This window comes from Saccostrea echinata, unplaced genomic scaffold (assembly GCF_033153115.1).
Source record: "Saccostrea echinata isolate AGI-Se365-2 ecotype Australia unplaced genomic scaffold, CSIRO_AGI_Sech_v1 ptg000016l, whole genome shotgun sequence".
NCBI lineage: Eukaryota > Metazoa > Mollusca > Bivalvia > Ostreida > Ostreidae > Saccostrea > Saccostrea echinata.
The window spans coordinates 23998871-24019480 of record NW_026889765.1 but is presented as its reverse complement, the minus strand read 5'-3'; the positions used below and the strand labels follow the sequence as shown (position 1 = coordinate 24019480).

The following is a 20610-nucleotide window of genomic DNA, read 5'->3' as shown; positions in this document are numbered from 1 at the left end:
TGGTCACACCTTGATCTTAAGATTCAGCCATGACATTAAACTGCACTATCAAGTACAGTAATGGTCGTTTATAACTTGTCTATTATAGGCCGCTTACCCTTCAGTTTGTGATAATGTTATTCAAATACTATGAAAAAGTTTTCTGTCATAAAATTCATTATATCTACAACCTCTAACATATATTTTATATATATATATATAGAGAGAGAGAGAGAGAGAGAGAGAGAGAGAGAGAGAGAGAGGTGGTCCAAAGGAATCAAAATCTTTGATTTCTAAAATCCGTTATTTTTATTATTATTTCTGAGCAAAATACAGAGCAAAATAAAACTGTTACAATGTTTCAAGAGTAACTTTAAAATTTTGGGGGAAAATTCCTAATATGTGCTGGTCGTGAGATTTACATATTTTGATGTAGTCAAAATCAGCTGAAGTAAAATTGGGAGGGAAAAAAAACAACCATTACAAGTCTATATCTATTAAGTTTATAGATGTGGCCCAAATAATTATATATTTCTGAAGGAAAATAAAACTACTAAATAAATTCATTTTTAATTTTTTGAGTGCTTTAGTGGTAAGCAATCTTATTTACTATGAATAGATCGATAATCCTCCATTGTCATTTGCACTTTTCTCTGTTTTTATTTACCCCAATAAAAGGTAGAAGGCAAAGCAATGAATCTTCTAATTTTTAATAAATTTAGAAAGATCTTGTTTTTATTTTTCTCTACACTCTACGTAACATTGGCAACACTGGGTGACCTCATATTCCCTCTATAACTCATTCTTGTACGAAACAGAAACATGGCAGAGTCTTTATTGAAAATAACAAATCGTCAAAATTCTGATCAAAATGCAATTATAATTTTACAAAATCTCTTCCACTCAGTTAATACCTGTAATACGTCTCTCATTATGATTAAAAAAATATTGTATACGTAGTAATTATTCAAATGAATATACATATTAATAATTGTTTGAAAATATACAAATTTACAAAGAGTTAACTAGTAGATTAATCCTTTAAATATCAGATTTATATTTACATTTGTTATATTTACGGATATACATGTAAAATTTACGAATGTATCATTCGAATGAATAGGTTTTTAGGAAAACAATATACTGTCTGTTAAATACTTTTAACATACTTTGCATGATTTATGACAGTAGCGCAACATATAAGCAGCGTTGGAGTTGCAGTGGTTGCTTTTTGCCCAGAGTTTGCAGAGTGTATGCTGGTCTGTGCAAACTGAAACATTAAAATTTTTTCAGTCAATTCATATCTTAATGATTTGATGGGTTTTTTTTCAATTAGAGATGTTAACGAGTATTCGATTACACGACTATTTCTTGGTCATATCGACTAAAGATTTTTTACTCGATTACTCTTCGAAAATATTGAATAGTAAAACTGTGAATATTGAATAGTAATTCTAAATTCAAGTTAATGAATTAAGAAAATTTTCTACCTTCAGTATGCCTTTTTGTGTCAAAGATGAAACCCTTCTCTGACGTGGATCAAATTTCCTTTATTTTAATTTATTCTTGAAACATTTCAAATTGTGTGACCTTACTCTTATTTTTCTAAAATCAAATTTATTGATAAGAGGAACAAAAAGCTATACCTTGCTTGCAGTTGTTGCAGGACTTTTTACATTGTACTAGAGCGTAGACTGGGTTTGTGTTGCACACGCCAGTTTTGGCCCAGGATGGACAACTCTCACTGAAGTCCTCACATGTAGCTGAAAAAGAAGGACATTGCATACCTCCATTCTTATGACCACCACTGGCTCTCTAATAATCACGATTGGTGTTTTCATGTACATTTGGAATTTAATGACGCCAACTTTAGAATAATGTCTGTTTGCCCTTTCCCGACTCAGGATGAAAAATTGGGTCGGTAGGTAGGTGAGAATTTTTTTCAGGAAATTTCAATTTCAATGCTTAAATTTTCAAAATCTACATTGTATTTTCCACAATGCATTAAAAAAAATTATTGCTTCCTGGAGGTTAAGAAAAGTTTTGAGTCGGACAATTTTTAGCCTGTTGGTCGGGAGACCAACATTTTTTTTAAAGATGACCTGAGTGGTAGCAAAATGAAATTTGGCATTCACCACTCCCACCCTCTAGCGAACAGGTTTACCTTGTCTTGGTGTCTTTTCAGTCGTCGTTGAAGCATCGTAAGACTCATCACGCTGTTCTTTATCATCTACTTTAGGGTCCCGTGCCCTTTCATTTGTGTCTTCTCGTGTTCCTATCTTACACTTATTGCAGGCTTTCTGACACATCTTAGACATATAAGATGGGTTTATTTCGCAGTGACCATATTTTGCCCACGTTGTGCAATCTCTGTTATTGTGTGTGTTACTGCAGTTTGGATCTGAATCCGAAAGTAGCGTAATGGAAACACAATTTTTTTAATAATCCACAACTTTATTACTTAAAAATTATAACTCTTAATATTTTAATAATCGTTTTATCTTCATGTGAACGGCAACACCAATTTATTTAGATCTACATCAATATTATATCCTACTTATGTAACATACCGTCGTCTTCATCATCATCATCTTCATATTTTTGTCTTGGTCTTCTCGTTGTCGCCTCACCATCGTTCACATGCACTTCAATATCATCTTCATTTGTCTTGTCAAAGTCATTATTTCTTGTGTTCTTGTCATCATTATCGTTGTTGTTGGTATCATATGACCCATCGAGTTCTTCACAGCTATTACAGGATTCAGCGCAATTCTTCCTCATCCATGAAGGATTTTTAAAGCATTCTCTCTCCTTTGCCCAATATTTACATTTTTTGTCGTCATACAAATTTTTACAGCCACCTATTCGGGCATACGAAATAATTATTTTACTGGGTTATTGAAATAATTCTTTTCAGAAAAAAATCTTTGTTAGATGAAATACATCTGATTGGTAAGGTGATTTTACTTAAACTATATCTTGTTTTAACGAAGCTTACTTCTGTTTTGAAAGTATATAATGTTGGTTGTGGGTCAGAAAATAATCATGAATATTTACCATCTTTGCATCTACCGCAAGATGCTCTACAATTTGGAATCATCCATTTTGGATTTCTTCTGCATTCATCTCGTTTCGCCCAGCCTGCGCATTCTTGTGAATTGTGTTTATCACGGCATCCAATTACCACTGAAAATAGGAATTTGTGATAAAATGGAAAGAATGAGTAGACAAAATTCTAATTCCCATTCATGCATTTATGTGTTGTTTTCTTTTTGACACCATTCATGTTTTCAGTGTGTATCTCCACGTTTTTAATTCCAAACAATCCATATTTGTATATTACCTTCACGACTGAGCTTCTAGAGAAAAATATTAATTGAACATTTGCAAATAGTTTGTACAAAGACGTATCAATCAAAAAAATAAATAATACAGGTAAAACAAAGCAACATAAAAGTAAAACTAGCATGTATCATAGAATTTTCGCTTTTACGAATTCACGAATTAATTTTCGTATGCTGATGATTTTTTTATATTTTATCCTAGTATTTTGTCACTAATTTTTAACTACCATCATCGTCATCATCTCTGTTTCTGGGTCTATTTTCGGTGTCATTATCATCAACATCATCATCTGTTTCATCTGCTGCCTCACACAACTGACATGCTTTTCTGCAATTCTTCTGCATCCATGTCTTCTTTGTAATACATTCCCCTTTCATCGCCCACTTGTTACAGCCTTTATCTCCTTCGATGTTGACGCAATTTTTAGCTGTAAATAATTCATTGTACAACAAAAATAAATACCCATGTTAACAAGTGCTTAAAAACTATAATTGCTCCTTACTTCTTTTTTTAATTGAAGAATATTCAATCTGAATTAATAATTCACATTACTTCTCTTACAAGGGGAAAAAGTCTTTTCCTTTGAAACAAACTCTATGTTTTAACTGTCCAACTGTCCTATAAAAAGTTTTTTTATTATCTATTTGTAGTGTAACCTATTGAAGGTATTCGTGTAAGACATCTTACCATGGTATGACTTTTTTAGTAGATATTCCTCTCAAAAAATGTCCTGTTTATGTTTCCAATAATTTTTGTAGCATATACATGTATATCTAAGACTAAAGAAATCTCGGTACTGTAGATCACTATATTTTCGCGACACCTTATTTTCGCGAGACAGCTAGTGGGTATTTAAATAAGCGAGACAAAATTTTCGCAAGTTACAATTTTTGTTGCATATAACCCTTACTAATACAAATATACGCGAGAATGTAATTTTCGCGAGCAGACAGACTCGCGAAATTACGCAAAAATAACTTTCTCGCGAATTAAAAGTGATTTACAGTATTTTCTTACTATAATTAACATCATTTTTAACTTACATGGTGTTTTCTTTGGCCCAGAGCTACACTTGCCGCAGGACTTCTTACAGAATCTCCCCATCCAGTTGGCGTTAGTAATACAATCACCATTTTTGGCCCATTCCTGACATTTATCATTCTTGAAGTGATCGACACAGTCACCTAATGAACAGAAATTTTAAGAGTTAAGATAAATTTTGAAACAAATGATATTTGAATTCTTATTCCAACCAAAAAGAGGCTTTTATTTTACTAAAATATATAATATACACAGAGAGAGAGAGAGAGAGAGAGAGAGAGAGAGAGAGAGAGAGAGATAAACATGAAGAAAAATAACATTGATGAATATGTATGTGTTTATTAAATTATTGTTTGTGTTCAAACTATGAAAAAGATAAAAAATTTACTTCTTACTCATAGCCCAGTCTCCTGGGAATAAGTTCGCAAACAAACCAAACCACTGCCATGACCAAGCTGCAACGTGATTTTCTGAAAAATAAAAAAAATGAAATAACCTTGCAAAATCGAACCAAAAAACGTCGGGAAAACTCATCTTGCTCTGAATGTTAATTTTTATCCTATCAATTCACAATGGCCTTCCACAGCTCTTAGTACCTCTTTTATTTTCAATTTGTGTCTGTTCTAAAAGATGAGTTCCGATGCTGAAGGATAGTGATTACAGAAATGATGATTTAACCCCTTTATATTTTAGATTTAAGTGTTAGGTATAAATCTTGAGTCCTACTGCGCTCTGCCTTACATAAAATTTAAAGGTTTATTGTCTTATAACAGATTATATTATAGACATTAATTTGTCATTATGACTAATACACTATGGTTCTAGAGGTCTATGTTCGCTCTGCTCTAAATTTGTAACGTTTAATCTGATTTTTCACATTTCATCTTATTCTTATATACTAGTACTTTACTTTTGTCTATTCTAGTTAGATTTAAAATCAGGTTATACTTAACACTATTTTTCTCAGTACCTCCGGTTAACATTTGCTCTACTTGTACATGTAGTATCTATATCGTACCTCCAGCTTCGTCCTCTTCGTGACCACAGACTCGACACGCCCTCTTACAGGACACCTTCATAAAGTCCGGATTAATGTCACATTCACCTTGTGTAGCCCACACGTGGCATTGCCAGTCATTATAAGTATTGACGCAATCTGGATAAAATGGGATAGATCAATGACATAACACTATTGATTCTAATCAATACTAGCAAAGTAATGAAAAAGGTCTTTTACTAAATACATGTATAATATAGTAGATTTCTTTAGCAGTAGTAAAATTTTGCGTTTTGTATACTCAAAAGGTATGCTAATAACTTTGGCGAAACTTTTTTGACACAGTGTTTAATAAAGTTGAAACCAAAACATTACTTAGTACCGTTAAACGGGTGGGTGCTTCAATTCCCTTAAATTTTTGGATACATGTATATCTTCCAGATGAGTTTTCGGTAGGTTTGAATACAGATTTACGAGAGTTCAGAAAGGTTTAGTGTTAAGGACACACGCAAGGTACCTTACTTACTGATAATTTTTCAAGATATTCTTTATTTGAAATTATAGCATCAGATGTTCGTAGGCATAAAATTAACATGCATTACCAGGAGTTTTGAAAATTCTTGTATAATTCAAAGAAAAATATACACAAATTACTAACATATATTCCAGATGTTTTGTTTATCCAAATTTGTTTTAGAAGAAGTGTACAACAGCATATATAGACATTAAAATGTTTAGATCTAAGTATTGAAACTTTTCAACTCCAGAAAAAAAGACAATAAAGTTCAAACTACGTTGCGCATGTCCTTAAATAATCAAAATCCCCCTAGATTTCAGTACTTATATGCATGAGTGCTTTGGTGATTAAACTTAAAGCGGACCATTACCAAACCGCTAAATAAGCCAAGTTAGAGCCCCAATCCTGCCATAAGGCAAGTTGTTTTTTACGTGTATATGTGAGTTAGGTAGTGAGTTAAAATGTACAAGATGTAATATATGCAATATCTGTCTTAAGTTTCTTTCAAAGGTAAGAGATAAAAAAAAGTTTCTTTCAATATAAAATTGTGTCACTTGAATTGTAAAGTCATAGATATATTGACCAATTTTGCTACAAAACATTTTCCAAATAAATAACGATCGGAATATATTGAGAATATATATAATCTACTTATAAAACATTTTTACTTCAAAATCTTTTAATTTTTTTCATTTTGATCTACAGAATTGGAGAATATAGGCATAAAATGACATATTCCTACCACTGCGTCTGTCTGTCTTTAGCTTTTCTCCGGGACTTGGTGCTGTACATTCATCCGATCCGTCAGGACATATGCATTTACAGTTCTGGTCCACGAAACCTCCTCTGATACACTTGATGGTCTTAGGACAATGTGCTAAAAATAGTTTAAACACTGTCCTAAAATGTTTGAAAACGGAATTCTCAGGTGGAAGTTTCAGAGCCAAGAATACGTGCATACGCGTGCTTTTCGTGCTGATTTAACCATATTATCTCCTTTTATACTACTCGTATATTGTGTTTATATACACCGAGTTTCAAAGCATTTCATGAGAAAGTATGAACGTGCTAGCTTGTTTCCAATTATTTCAATTATATATCTGTTATTTCAATTCCATGATGATATGTCTCTAGTTTTGCCAACTGCTGTAACATCTGCGTGAATTTCATTTCTTTTGTTTGAAAACTGTCTGCATTACATAAAAAAAAAAATATTGTAGTGAGTAGACGGCCGTTTCCAATTAATATAATATGCAGAAAGTTCTGTCAACTATCATTTTTAATTTTTTTTTAATTTTTAAATCATGAAGAGTAGTAGATTATTCTACCTGCGCACTCATACATTCTGTTGACAGCTTTAACGTCACTGAAAGCTAGCTCTTTCTTCCACACTTTGCCTATTATATCGGTTGATGTTTTATTCTTAGGACGGATAGTCGTTGACCTCCCGTCCGCTGAGAAAGCCTGTAAAGACAAATATTTACAAAAATACATGCATAGCTATGTTTTAGACAAATCCGATATTGTATTTAACCTTTTTAAAATGTATTCTTTTGATGCCATTTAATTGGGATGCTTAAAATCTTGCTCCGGGGCCATAAAACTTAGACGAGCTCACTTTTGATCTTAGTCTCACTTTTACCAAAGGAATTAATGGTGGAAAAGTGAGACTGAAATCAAAAGTGAGCTCGTCTAAGTTTTATGGCCCCGGGGCCTTATGCCTACCGTTGTTCCATAATGCATAACAGACGTCAGCTCGTAGTTGACGTCATATTGATTAACTTCCCTGGTCCTATATTTCTGGAACCACACGCGCATGCTTGGAGCAACATTTGCAAAGATGATGTCGATGTAGTCATCCCGGTTTGGTAGTTGGTGTTCGTGAACCAGGCCAATGGCGTGACCAATTTCGTGCAGGTAAAGTCCTTTCTTAATAAATTGAATGAATTGAAAAAAAAATATAAATGTACATCAGTGATTCCTTGAATGATTTATGAATGTAGCTTGAAATTATGCTATGACATATAAACATTCTGAGTGACGTTTCATTTCACTTTGATATACTGTATGTGTACTTTAAAAAGCGGGCTTCATATTTTAGCGGCTTTGGCGCGGACAACGATGCTCTAATTCATGAATACCGCTAATAAATCATTTATTAATACAATACATGGCGCGGACATGTGTAGCGCTAATTTATGATTACGCCAACAACTCCATATCCCATGATTGCGCTAAATTTTGAATACGCCGATTTATGTACACGTACAGTAAGTCTTTTATTAAGAGTTTGTCAAAAATGGCAATACAAAGACATACATATACATCTCAAAAAAACTTTTTAACCTAACATGCGTTTGTAAACTAATTAAATACACATTTTGGAAATGAATATATTGCCACTGAACAATGGCGCAAAGTAAAGAATTTTGCAATTTCATTATAGTTTTACATTCATGATTTGTATTTTCTTTTCTAGTATTTAGTTGCTACCCTTTTGCATGAATACAGCCTGTATGTAACTAGGTTACTATGAATAACGTTTCCACATCTAACGTTTAAAGGATTTTAGTTCCATTCCCGCTGATGTGTCTTCCATATGTCTTTCTCTTGCCACTGGCACTTTTCACCTGAATCCTATTATTTCACCGTAAATTTCATCTTAAAATTTTGGCTTGTTTCCCGGCCCCGTTAGTGTAGAAAATACATTGCATTTGAGAAACCCTCTTGTACTTTCGGGAAATACTAAAAGATGATAGTACCATTTGTGCTTGATACGTATTTCCAAAAAATGATTTCTATGCATGATTGAGCAGCATGACACAACTGAAAAGGCACAGAAGAGTTTCTCAGACGAAATGTAGTCTGTATACTTTCGTTGTCCTGGAACAGTCCTGATTCTAACTCTAATAAAAACATTTCGGGCCAGGCCGGACCTTACTCAGAAAATGCAAACAGCTTATAATTTAAAAGATTTAAAGCACTCTTGCAAGAAGGGTGCTCAATTGAAAGAAAGGATTCTTTGAAAACTCAATTCAAAACATGTCTAACTGCATTAAGGTTGTTGTTCGTGCAGATCGGGGAGCAAGTAAATACTACATGTACATGGTAATTTGTTTATTATGAATCTAAAAACTTTAATAAAATTGCAAAATTCAACATATCTTTTGTATATGCCTTTGATTAGTAGCAAAATTTTTATTTTCAATATGTGTCTTAAATTACTTCACAAAAGCATACTTGGTTTTATAAAGATTATTGATATATTTGTTATATGATATTCATAAAGTAAATCCAGAATAAAGTGACAAAATAATATCTATTACATTTTCAACAGTGAAATACTGTGATTTATCTATTGAATAAAAGTGATATTCTCTCACAGTGTGAAAGGACACCAAAATGATATTTTCTCACAGTGTGAAAGGATATCAAAGTAGGTAAAAAAAATAATTCCTGGCCTGTCATAAGACAAAGATAGTAACTAACCATCTTGATAGAGCTAAAACTACAAATTTCTCCCAAAATATGTTGCTAAATTCCATGCTATGTAATATTTCAATCTCACAACTGCTAAGCTATGACGTCTCAACCGCTCAACTATGACGTCAAGCTTATGACACTGTGTTAAGAAAAGACAGGGGCAAAGGGAAAAATCAAAGAAAATGTAATAAACAGAAAATTCAATGTTTTGTTATGAATATGGATTTAATTTCACTCGTGTGACAGGATTTTTTGATATTTTCACTTGTGCTTCGCACTCGTGAAAATATCATAAAATCCTGTCCCACTCGTGAAATAAATTCCATATCCATCTACAAAACATTGAATATCCTCTATATATCAAATACAAGAAACATACATTTTATTTTGTTCAAGACGATTTGCTTATTATTAAAGATCAAAACATTACATATTTTTAATACTGGAAGCATTGTTTCAGACATTTCTTACCCATCTGCAGCCATTGATGTCTAGGTTTAAGATTTGTTCTCCTCCAACCATTCCAAGTTGTGAATTGCATCTAGATAAAAGAGGCTTTCTTTTATAGATAGGTTCTTAAATACAATATCATTACTGATGAAATGGTCACTTTCTTCCATAATTCTTTTATCATTTGCGGGTATTATAGAAAAAAGGCTTACCCATGTCCATTCTGAATGCGGACAAAATTCACATCGCTGCTAGTTTTCTCCCGGAATTTGATACAGGTGTACTTTTCCCATTCTCTCATTGCTGTTTTCATGATGTACAATTCCTTTGTGGCTTTTTAAATCAAAATTTAAGAAACATATTTTTTAAAATAAGATCTTCAAAAACCATGAACACTGAACACTGAAACCATAAAATGTCTAAAGAGCATCCAAACTTGGAAGATTTGATTACGTACTGAATCGATGAAATTCATAAATTTAAAAAGTTAACATGTGTTTAACATTTTTTTCTTCTTTTTGTCACATGAATTTTTCTTATATGAAGACAAACTAAATTGATAATATATTCATAATTAATTACATACTAAAGTGTCCATTGGCAAAAGTATAGGGCATGACTCCGTCCGTCCATCGTAGGTCTGTCCGCCTCACCGCCTTTCTCTTCTTTCGCTTTTGTTCAAAATAGGGCATCATCTCTAAAGATCCACTATAGTGAGAAATGATTCAAAAATATGACCCATTAAAATTTAAATTTTGACCCACTACATTGAAATCAATTAAAATGTTGACCCATTAAAGTAATTAATAAATAAGGTTTCGACCCACTGGAGTGAGAAACTTAATATATCGGTCCCAAATACAGTAAGAAATACATTAAGAATACTGTAAAATCGCACTAATTTTCAAAAGGGGGTAATTTCCTTTTTTTTTTTTGTCCTAAGAAGAGACCAATTAATTCATGTTCTCCACGAAATTTAAAATTTCAAATAAATAATAACTCAATACTTCTTCAAACACGAAATCATATCCCCACAATACAATATTTTTATTGTCAAATCACGAAAATTTGACCCCACAAAAATTAGTGATTTTACAGTATTGAGCCACGAGAGTTACAAACAAATAAACCCATTATGTAAAAATCAAAATAATAGTCTCAAATACCGAGAAACAATCAAAATATTAACAAATCACAATTACAAAGAGTTCAAATTAAAATTATGACAGGTTTCAGTGACAAACAAATAAAATATTGACCAATTGAGGTGTTTAATGAAACAATTTTCAAAAATTTACGTTTATTGCTTGTTGATTGGTGGAAGTGTACAAGCAGAAAGACAGGGTTCATTTACTGCACTATTTTGCATACAATATAAACTAGAGGAACTGTGAGCACTGAGCTCACAAAATGATACCCCCTTCTCCCATGTGTTTATAATGGCAAAGTTCATGTTTTGCTATGGAGATCCGAAATAAGTGTCCAATCAAAAAGTAAAATAGGAGGTCACAATGGCACTACATAATAAAGATTTTGTGAAAGTACATGTATCAATATTTACATTTGCTATGTTTTTCTACTAAGCCAACTGTAGCAACTGATTTGAAGTTCATTTTTGTGTATACTCACGCGTAGAAATATACACGGTGAAACTCGCGGTAAAGTGACGTCACAATGAGGCTACAGAGACGTTAATAAAAATGTAACGATATAGGGCAGCAAGAAATTCAAATATTGAGCATAATATTGTTGCTTTTGAACTTGTAAAATGTAAATATAAGGAATGTTTTTCAGTTTAGTGTGAATTATTGGTGTGTAAATCACACAGACCTGTCACGTAGGCATATTTTTCATGAAGCGCTAGCGCGCTTCATGAAATATGCCTACGTGACAAGTCTGTGTGATTTACACACCAATAACTCACACAAAACTTAAAAACGTTCCTTAATTAAATTTTATTCAGTGGTATAGCAGGATTGCAGATAAGAGATGGGTACCACTCAATGTTATAGAAAGACAGGCAGTGTTCTATGTTGTGCCATTGGAAACCCGATATATGTATCTGATCTAAAAGTAAAATATGAAGTGCATAATTGCATATGTAATAAAGATTCTTTGAAAGTATTATAAAGAGCTAGGTTCACTTTATGCATAAAATGGCCCTGTAGATATACCAATTAATTGACTAACACCTTATGTTCCATTTTATACATCAAGATAAAGTAGAGACTTAGTGCTTTCATTTCCTATTAAAATTTTTCTCCTTAAAGTCCAGGTCTTGGAAAACAAGCTTTATGGAATTGCAATGTGCTTGAATTTTAAGGAAAACTGGCATATTTAAGTACTTTCAGAGAAGAAAAATAATATGAGCACACCCTCTAATCTAAAGAATAAAACATGTTTTGTAATACTCAGAAACGGTTCTATCAGTAAATTATTGCATATTTTAGATCAGAGATTGCGCTCTATATTAAATATAGAAAAAAATAGCTTTAAGAATTGGCTGTTTTTGTAGAATTGTCCAGGATATGAGGAAAATGACGCATTTCATGACGTCATAATGCATTGACTAGCCAGAAAATTACGTCATTTTTGGTAGATTCGCAATGGCCAAATGTCTAAATGAAATTTAATGCATTGTCAACTAAAACTAAGCAGTTTCAGTTTTTCAGAAATTCACAGGGCCAAAAAAGGCCCTAAGTGAACTTTGTTCTTTTATTCAGTGGTATAGGAGGAATTGCGGATAAGAGATTGGTACCCCTTAATATTATAGAAAGAATGGCAGTGTTCTATGTTGTGCTATTGGAAACCCGAAATATGTGTCGGATCTAAAAGTAAAATAGGAGGTGCACAATGGAACCATGTAACAAAGATTCTGTGAATGTATCATTAAATTTAATATAATGGTATAAGAGGAGTTGCGGATAAGAGATATGTACCCCAAAGCGTAACAGACGGACGGACGGACGGACACCCCCATCAAGCGGGGGGTATACGTGTAGTAAGAAATGAATTGATCTAAATGATATGATAAACTTACAGATAAATTAATATTCTATAGATACCGTTCTTTTATACTGTAAGCCCTACCAATGCATTGTATAAATAACGAATAAATATTAGTTTTTTGTACAATTCTGGTGCACTGTAGAACAGCTGATACTGTTCCTCTGTAAGGTTCATATCAAGTTCTGCCAAAATATTTCCGCCAGGGGTGATCATTTTCTGAGCAGCTACTGTAAAAGAAATAAATTTAATTGAGTATTTCAAGTCATGGCACATGCAAGTACGGATTGTCAGTTCAGTGAGCTGAAGGCTAGGGGCCTTGGAGTGCAAAGAAGCAAAAATTTTGAATCATTTTCTAAGTTTTGATGTTTTCTTTACTCCTGTGACCAACACTTTTTTTGTTTTCTGTATTTAAACATGTTTATATGCATACAAATAAACAATGGTTAACTTGTAAATTCTACGGAAATAAATAATTTTGAATTTTATTGATTTTTATGTCACAAACAATTGAAATGTTTATTCTAGAAGAAGATTCGCATTTTAAATTTATGAAATTGAAATATGAGGTGGTTGAATGAAGAAGGGATTTCTGGATATTTTATCAACAGCAAATTTCAAAAATTTCCATCCCAATCAAATTTTTGCACTAATATTCCTGTATTACTTTTCAGTGTAAACATTTGACATACTTACGGTCGATTCCTCCTAGAGCCTGGGTGATGATTTCGTCTATGGTCAGATCTGTGTATTGCTCCACACCCTCTATATTTTCTGGGGAGATATCTAACTTTTTCAACTCCTCCAGCATTTGACCAAAGCACACAGCGGCCAACGCCAACGTCTGCAATAAGTTTAACGCCTGTATTTTAGCTTACTTTCATTAAAGGTGCATAGACACAGATTTGAAGGTTATATTTTCTCAGATTTACTGTATAATATCACAACTTATATGTTGCTTTAGCATTTCACTCGAAAATAAAATTAAAAACTTCTTTAATCTGGAAATTATTGAAACTACGAATTTCGGGAGGCGTTTGATTAACACATCCTTTCACTTTCACAATTTTTAACTTTATTCTTAATACTTAAGAAAAGTAGCAATTTTGTTGTGTATTCATGAATAATATTACATCAATAATCCAGAAAATTCAGAGTAAAAATGTGCGAAAGCAAAACCCACTCACTTAAGTATTGTAGCCCGTGCTCAGTGTTGTGTAGCTATGTACAGAGTTTAACAAATTGAATACACCCGTGAGACGTAAACTGTTTTTGTAAACAGGGCACGAGCTCTGTTGTTGTTAATGTTTACGTTTCACCGGGTGTGTTCAATTGTTAAACTCTGCACACACCACTGAGCACGAACTGACAATACTGGTGAGAGGATTTTGCTTTCTACATTTCTACTCTGAAATTTCTGCATTACAGTTTTAATATTTTTTATTAATAAACAACAAGATTGCTACTTTTTTCAAGTAATAAGGATAAAGTTAGAATTTGTGAAAGTGCAAGGGTGTGTCTATCAAACGCGTCCAGAAATTCGAAATTTCAATAACGTCCAGATAAAATAAGATTTTTATCAAATTTTCGTATGAAATGCTACAGCAACATATATAAGTCATGAAATTATACAGAAAATTTGAGTAAATATTAACTTCAAATCTGTGTCTAAGCACCTTTAAGCTAGTAGTTTCATGTATTTTCTTTCCCGCGGAAATTTGTCACGGTGTACATAAAGTGTTTTAAGATATACATTCCAATCCAAGAAATTTCCTTGAAATTTTCTACTCGCAGATTGAACAGAAATTTTAATTCTGTGGAATTATGACCCCGTGGAAAAAAGTATGTTTACAGTATTCAAAAAAATTGAGGGAGCAGCATGTTCGTACCCCAGCTGTGTGCTTCGTTTAGAAGAAAAATTAAACCACCAAACAGTATGTTGTGATTTTGTTAAACATCTCTTGCAAATGTAAATGTACATCATTAGGTCCATAGCTTCGTGATAAAGAAATCGAATTTAGAGAATCGGTGTATTAGGAGTTAAATGTCATGTTGTAATTTTTTAATTTACCGGGTGGCAGTAAATACAAAATTTACAACATGACACCCGGTAAATTCAAAAGAATGAATCCTCATAACACTGCTTTCTCGCCCCTTTTTAAATGCAGAATTTTACATTTTCAAATCAGAACATTGTTATATTATAGCTAAAGTCTTCAAGCATAGTCTGTATAGATACTCATAAAAGATTTTGGGGGGGGGGGAAGACACTTTCAATATATACATTATATCGATTAAATAAAATCTTACACTTCACTGTAAAATTCCGGTTTCGCCATTACAGCTATAGGTAGGTCATTGTATTATTTGAATGAGAAGGCGGAGCGTCTCTCAAGCGTGCGATTAGTATGAATACATTAGCGTGTGTTCGAAGTGTACTAAGTTTTATGATTAACTGACACCTAAAAAACCTTTTTCATGCTAGAGACCGACAAAATATAAGCATACATTTTTAATTTGGCTGGCTTAACTTTGATTTCTTTTCTGCTTAAATTACGAGTCGTATTTGAAATGATTTACTAGAAATTCGTTAAGTTATTTAAATATTGAATACACAATGGAATTTGGAAACAGAACGTAAAATGAAAGATACACTATTTTTCACACTTTAAAGAAACCCCTTTTTTGAAAAAGAAATAATTAATTCATTTAAGCTTATTACGTACGTAATTAGAAATTGTTCATACATATATAATTTTGCAAAATCCGAGTGCTACAACAAATACACGTAGGCGGTTGAATTACGATATAAAACTACACTCGGTGTATAAAAAATAGATAGTTAAGAAAGTGAAAATTTAAACGTCAATTAAACGTCAATTTAACGTCAGTATCATCGCTGGTGGATAAAGAAACATCCGTGTCAGTGTACTTTGTACAGTCCAAATTGCATTGCTTCAAAAAATCCTGTTTATTCATGCCAGACAAGTTAATATGATCTTCCTCATTTCGGAATTCATTAATTGTCGAAATCCACTCCTGTACTTTTTTGATTTTAACAAACTCTCTCCCTGTAGTAAGATAAATAATAAATCACTCCGAGGTATTTTTAACGCCCTTTTTCATTCGAGTGATTTTTTTTTTACTTATATCTAGATCGGACATGTGAAAGGGTCATACAAATGCATGTTCTTGCTTTTAAACATTATGCTTTAAAAATACCTGCGAACATGGACTTTCTTATACATGATCTAAAAAAAATTGTGAAATTAATTTTGTGCCGATGTAAAAAGTTATACCATTTGCTTCAGATTAAACCTGAAGCTTTCTTCTATTCAAATTAGGGGTGCTTTTTGTGCAAATGTATTCATCAAGTGACTTTTCTTCCGATACACAGGTTTTTTGAGCGCTCCGTACTTCAATTTCTTTCCATGAAGGTTTCTTTTATTGGAAGTATGCATTTGTGCACTTTTAACAAACAATTTATTTTTCTAAAGATATGATGAATTGTTGTTTTTTTTTCAAATAACGGACTATAAAATTAATGACAGTTTTAACTGAAAAAAATCTTTCATATCTTCCAAGGCAATGAACGGAGCACCGATGTATATTTTCAGGAACAAGGGCAAATGAATCATATATACCCACAGTAATTTAAATTTTAAAATTCTGTATTTATGAGACACAAGCAGTAAGTGCAAGCTACATGCTACAGGACTTCAATATAAATTGATATATACCAAAAAAAAAAAAAAATCAAACAAAATCGACTGAAAATATTAACACATCTTAATCATAATAAAGTTTTCTCCCAGAATTTTAATTACCCATTTGAAATATGATTTAACCATCGATAGCTCGCAGACACTAGACACAATATGTCGCGTAGGTGTGCTCAAAGCGTGGAAGTGAATAGATTTGAGTCACGTGTTCAGTGCTTTGTTATTCATGAGGTCAAAGACGGGTTGAAATTTGTTAACAAGGTGCCTTTACTATGGAGACAAGCACCCGTGATTTTGCACCTTTTAGGAAAATAACAAATGAGCGCAAGACTGTTTCAATTTCTTTCATGAATGTAAATGACTAGTATAACTCTTTACATTGACCGTATATACGACAACTTGAAACATCCATGCGCTCATATAAAAAAAAAAATGGGCTTGCAAAATGGGGGTGTGGCCTAAAGTCTATGAGAAATCGATGTAAACAATATGCCCCTGCTATATTAATCACATAAATACCTAATTACAGCGCAAGGAAGTAAAAATTGAAATTGAAATTAATAAACTACAATGTTTGATGGAAAGATCGAGGCAAAAATATTTAGAAAATCTTTAATTTAATTTTTTGTAAATTATCGGGGCGCCAGATTTGGACGTTTAAACGATTCATCCTTTACAACATGACATTAACATCAACATTATCGTCTAAATGGTGAGATTATATATATATATATATATATATATATATATATATATATATTGTTAGAATTTTCAACAGTTTTAATCCCGGGGTATAAACTCGACTTTAATTCTACACAACCGATTTTTGCAGACTTTTTTCCATGACATAGTGTAAAAAAGAGTCTAGATCTGTTAAAAGATCAACAATCGCACGTCAATCAAATTAAACCGCCATGATGGTTTTAATTAAAAGTAACCACCTTAATGTAATACTATATTACAATAACTTCGAAGAGGTGCCTTATAAGATACATTCCAAAAATTATAATAGTGAAGGCTTTAATTCTCATGATTCTGGAGCAGTGTAGTCTGAAAACAAAATTCATATGTAAAATTATAAGAAAATTGTTCTTATTTCATTATTATAACATCTCATTTACTCATTTAAAGCACACCCAAAAATTACTAATTTTCTCTGAGATGTGTCATCAGGCAGTGGTTTTTTCATCAACGAGGGCTCATTTCCTGCTGTAGATTTTCCTCTTGGATGTTAATGTATTTGCTCTAGATACCACAGTACATCATTAATTGCAAGTAGTCTAATATCTGTGTCCCAAATAGCACTTATCTAATTCATACACATATTAATAGGTTTGCTGCTCATTTGAAACAATAACAAGGGTTTTCGTATGTAGCTTTATCCAGGTTTTTGAAAGAAAACTTTTAAAAGAGCATTGCATTATCTCATTGGTGCTATTTATTCAAATATTTTTTATCAAAAGGGAAATCTTAGAATAGGGGACATGAATTCACGTTTTTGATAATGATGTTCAGAACTATGAGTGCACAGTGCTTATACATATCTGGGGTATAATACATATGATAATATATGTATCGCACTATATTTCTTTAAATTGTATGTAAAGGATACCGTGCAACATAGCAAATAAACGTCAATTGCATTAAATAAATTATTCAAGAATCGAATAGTTGAAACAATAGAAAAAAATAGAAGGAGAGAAATGTATGTATACGTACAGAAGAGTAAAGTTTTACAATAAAGCATCTCTCACTGAAAGAAAAGTGAAAGATATCATATATTTATACATATTAAAACAAACGTACCGTTAAAACCAGCAGCTGAAACATTGTTGTTAAATCACTGGTATATCGCCATAGACGTTGTCGCCAATGACTGTTGAGGGAAGAGATTGGTTTTTGTATGGTTGTCGACAGGACGAAAATGGCGGAAAACGCTTCACACAAAAGCACTTCTTCAAAGTGCTTTCGGTACTTTTTTTTTCTTTAATTGGGTTATGTTTTCATTCTGAAAGTGAACTGTGTGTGGTTGACACGATGGTTGACTTGAAGTGGGCAAAGTAATGACCATGTGCATTAACTGACTCAGTTTATTTCAGATCAGCGTTTGATTACTCCATCGAAAGGATTGCTAGCAAGGAAACTGGTTCCCGCATGCTTTATATGTAAAACATCAAAGCTAGGGGAAAATTGAAAAAGGAACACTTTAAATCCAGAATATGTCTGATTCATACATTGAATGAAGTACATATATTTTAGAAAGGAAGTGCATTTCCTTTATTTAAAAAAAAAGCATCGTTCTATTTTTAGACTTTTTACATCTGCCCAAAATTTAAATTCTTTGACACACTGATATAAAGGAACTCATAAATAAAATGTTTGCTTATATTTTGCAAGAAGTTGGTTACTAAAAAAAATGAAAAATAAATACAACGGAAATTTTTAGCATTTTAAGATAGCTCATAGTTGCTTAGGTTTCCTCAAGAAGATGAATCTTTGTAGATTACAATTTACCTGCACAGGCTCATGATCACACATAATTTTTTTTTTTTCATTTTTAACTTTGTACATGTACTTATCATGTACTTCACACTTTCTGAAGAGGCACCCTTGCTCATCATAACCATGTACTTAGTTAGTTTATTTGATACCCAGGAGCAGAGAAGAAGATTTTAAAAGAATTAATGCGTTTGCACTATATGATCAATACAGCACCGCCCTAACACCAGAACCCTGACCCAGGGGCCATGAAATTCACACTTTCTGAAGAGGCACCCTTGTTCATCATAACTTTTTTCTTAATTAGCTTGTTTAATACCCAGGAGCAGAGAATAAGTTTTTAAAAGAAGCAATGTATTTTCACTGTGATCTATACAGCCCCGCCTTAGCACCAGAACCGCTGACCCTGGGGCCATGAATTGCACAATCTTGGTAGAGGGCTTATAGTGGTGATTACAATCATGCCAACAAGTTAACTGTTTGATGTCCAGAAGTAAAGAATATGTTTTTTTACGATTTCACGAATGTCGATGGTTTTAGCCCCATCCCTCAGGCTTCCCCCGGGAGGGGGGGGGGCATGAATTTCATTTTTTTTATTTCCCTTCACCCAAAGATGCTACGTGCTAAAATTGGTTGAAATTGGTTCAGTGGTTCCAGAAAAGAAGCTAAAAATGTACGACGACGGACGAAAACAGACAGCAATAGGTCACCTTAGTGAATCAGGTGACCTTATAATTATATAACTCTTAGCAGGTAATAGAATTTTTTTCGGTAATGAGTGCAATTGATATTTAATTATCCCTAAGAACAATTTAAGCAAATAAAGCATTTCATTATTTATAACTTTATAATGTTTTCGATTCATATATACATGTATAAAGTGGTTGAAAGTAAGCAAAAAGTAAGGGTGAAGACAGAAACATTTGTCTTTTTTCCAACTGTCTTTAATATTATTGTCGCTCTTCCTATATTTTATGAATTTGCGGAGTAAGGATTGATCCTTACGTCGCGGGTTCGAATCCCACTGAGGGACGTGGAGACCGTCTTTCGGATGAGACCGTGTAAACCTAGGTCCCGTGTCGCAGTCGGTGCTGGCACGAAAAAGATCCCTCACTTCTCAATAGGTCTAATTTGCAAAAATTGTTTATATGGACTTTTGAGAAGAATCGCTGTTTTTTATGTTCACATTTCACGCTACAACCGACTCACATTACCCAGATGAGTGTTTAATTTGCTTAATATGTTTGATCCTAAGTCACGATAACTATTATCATTTAATTGTACGGTTAATAAATTTAAAGAACTTTGCAGCATTTTGAAATTTGTTCCCTTTTGATTCTTTGGTTCCTGGAATATGGCCCTAGAACGATGATTAAGTCTACCATCAAAGAAAATCCTCTTTCCTAGATAAATTGAGTCTATTGTGATAATGAGCTATTTGCCCTTAACTGAAGTTTTGGAAATCATGTCCAGATAACATTCAAAAAAGTTGAAGCTATCTTGGTGATTTTTTTTAAATTATGTTTTCAACTTTTCTTTACTCTTGGACAACTAAAAATGAAGTTATCAAA

General features: G+C 32.7%; 1 protein-coding gene across 1 annotated transcript; it reads right to left on the bottom strand.

The window, feature by feature from the left end:
* Positions 1 to 798: 798 nt before the first annotated feature.
* Positions 799 to 18517, bottom strand: LOC133188574 (uncharacterized). Its single transcript, XM_061324055.1, has 18 exons — positions 18347 to 18517; positions 13515 to 13662; positions 12946 to 13048; positions 10399 to 10520; positions 10025 to 10145; positions 9834 to 9903; positions 7605 to 7808; positions 7208 to 7343; positions 6622 to 6756; positions 5384 to 5521; positions 4761 to 4835; positions 4368 to 4508; positions 3551 to 3751; positions 3037 to 3165; positions 2550 to 2840; positions 2144 to 2380; positions 1626 to 1742; positions 799 to 1249 (listed from the first exon to the last, which is right to left on the bottom strand). Exons 1-18 carry the CDS (start codon positions 18368 to 18370, stop codon positions 1140 to 1142), a joined length of 2502 nt encoding a protein of 833 aa, XP_061180039.1. The 5' UTR covers positions 18371 to 18517; the 3' UTR covers positions 799 to 1139.
* Positions 18518 to 20610: the final 2093 nt, after the last annotated feature.

Coding starts and splice junctions, on each gene's coding strand:
- LOC133188574 (XM_061324055.1), bottom strand. CDS start 18,370: ATGTTTCAGCTGCTGGTTTTAACG. Junction 5,522..6,621: donor AAAGACAGACAGACGCAGTG/GTAGGAATATGT, acceptor CATTTTATCCAG/ATTGCGTCAATACTTATAAT. Junction 2,381..2,549: donor TGATGATGATGAAGACGACG/GTATGTTACATA, acceptor TTTCGGATTCAG/ATCCAAACTGCAGTAACACA.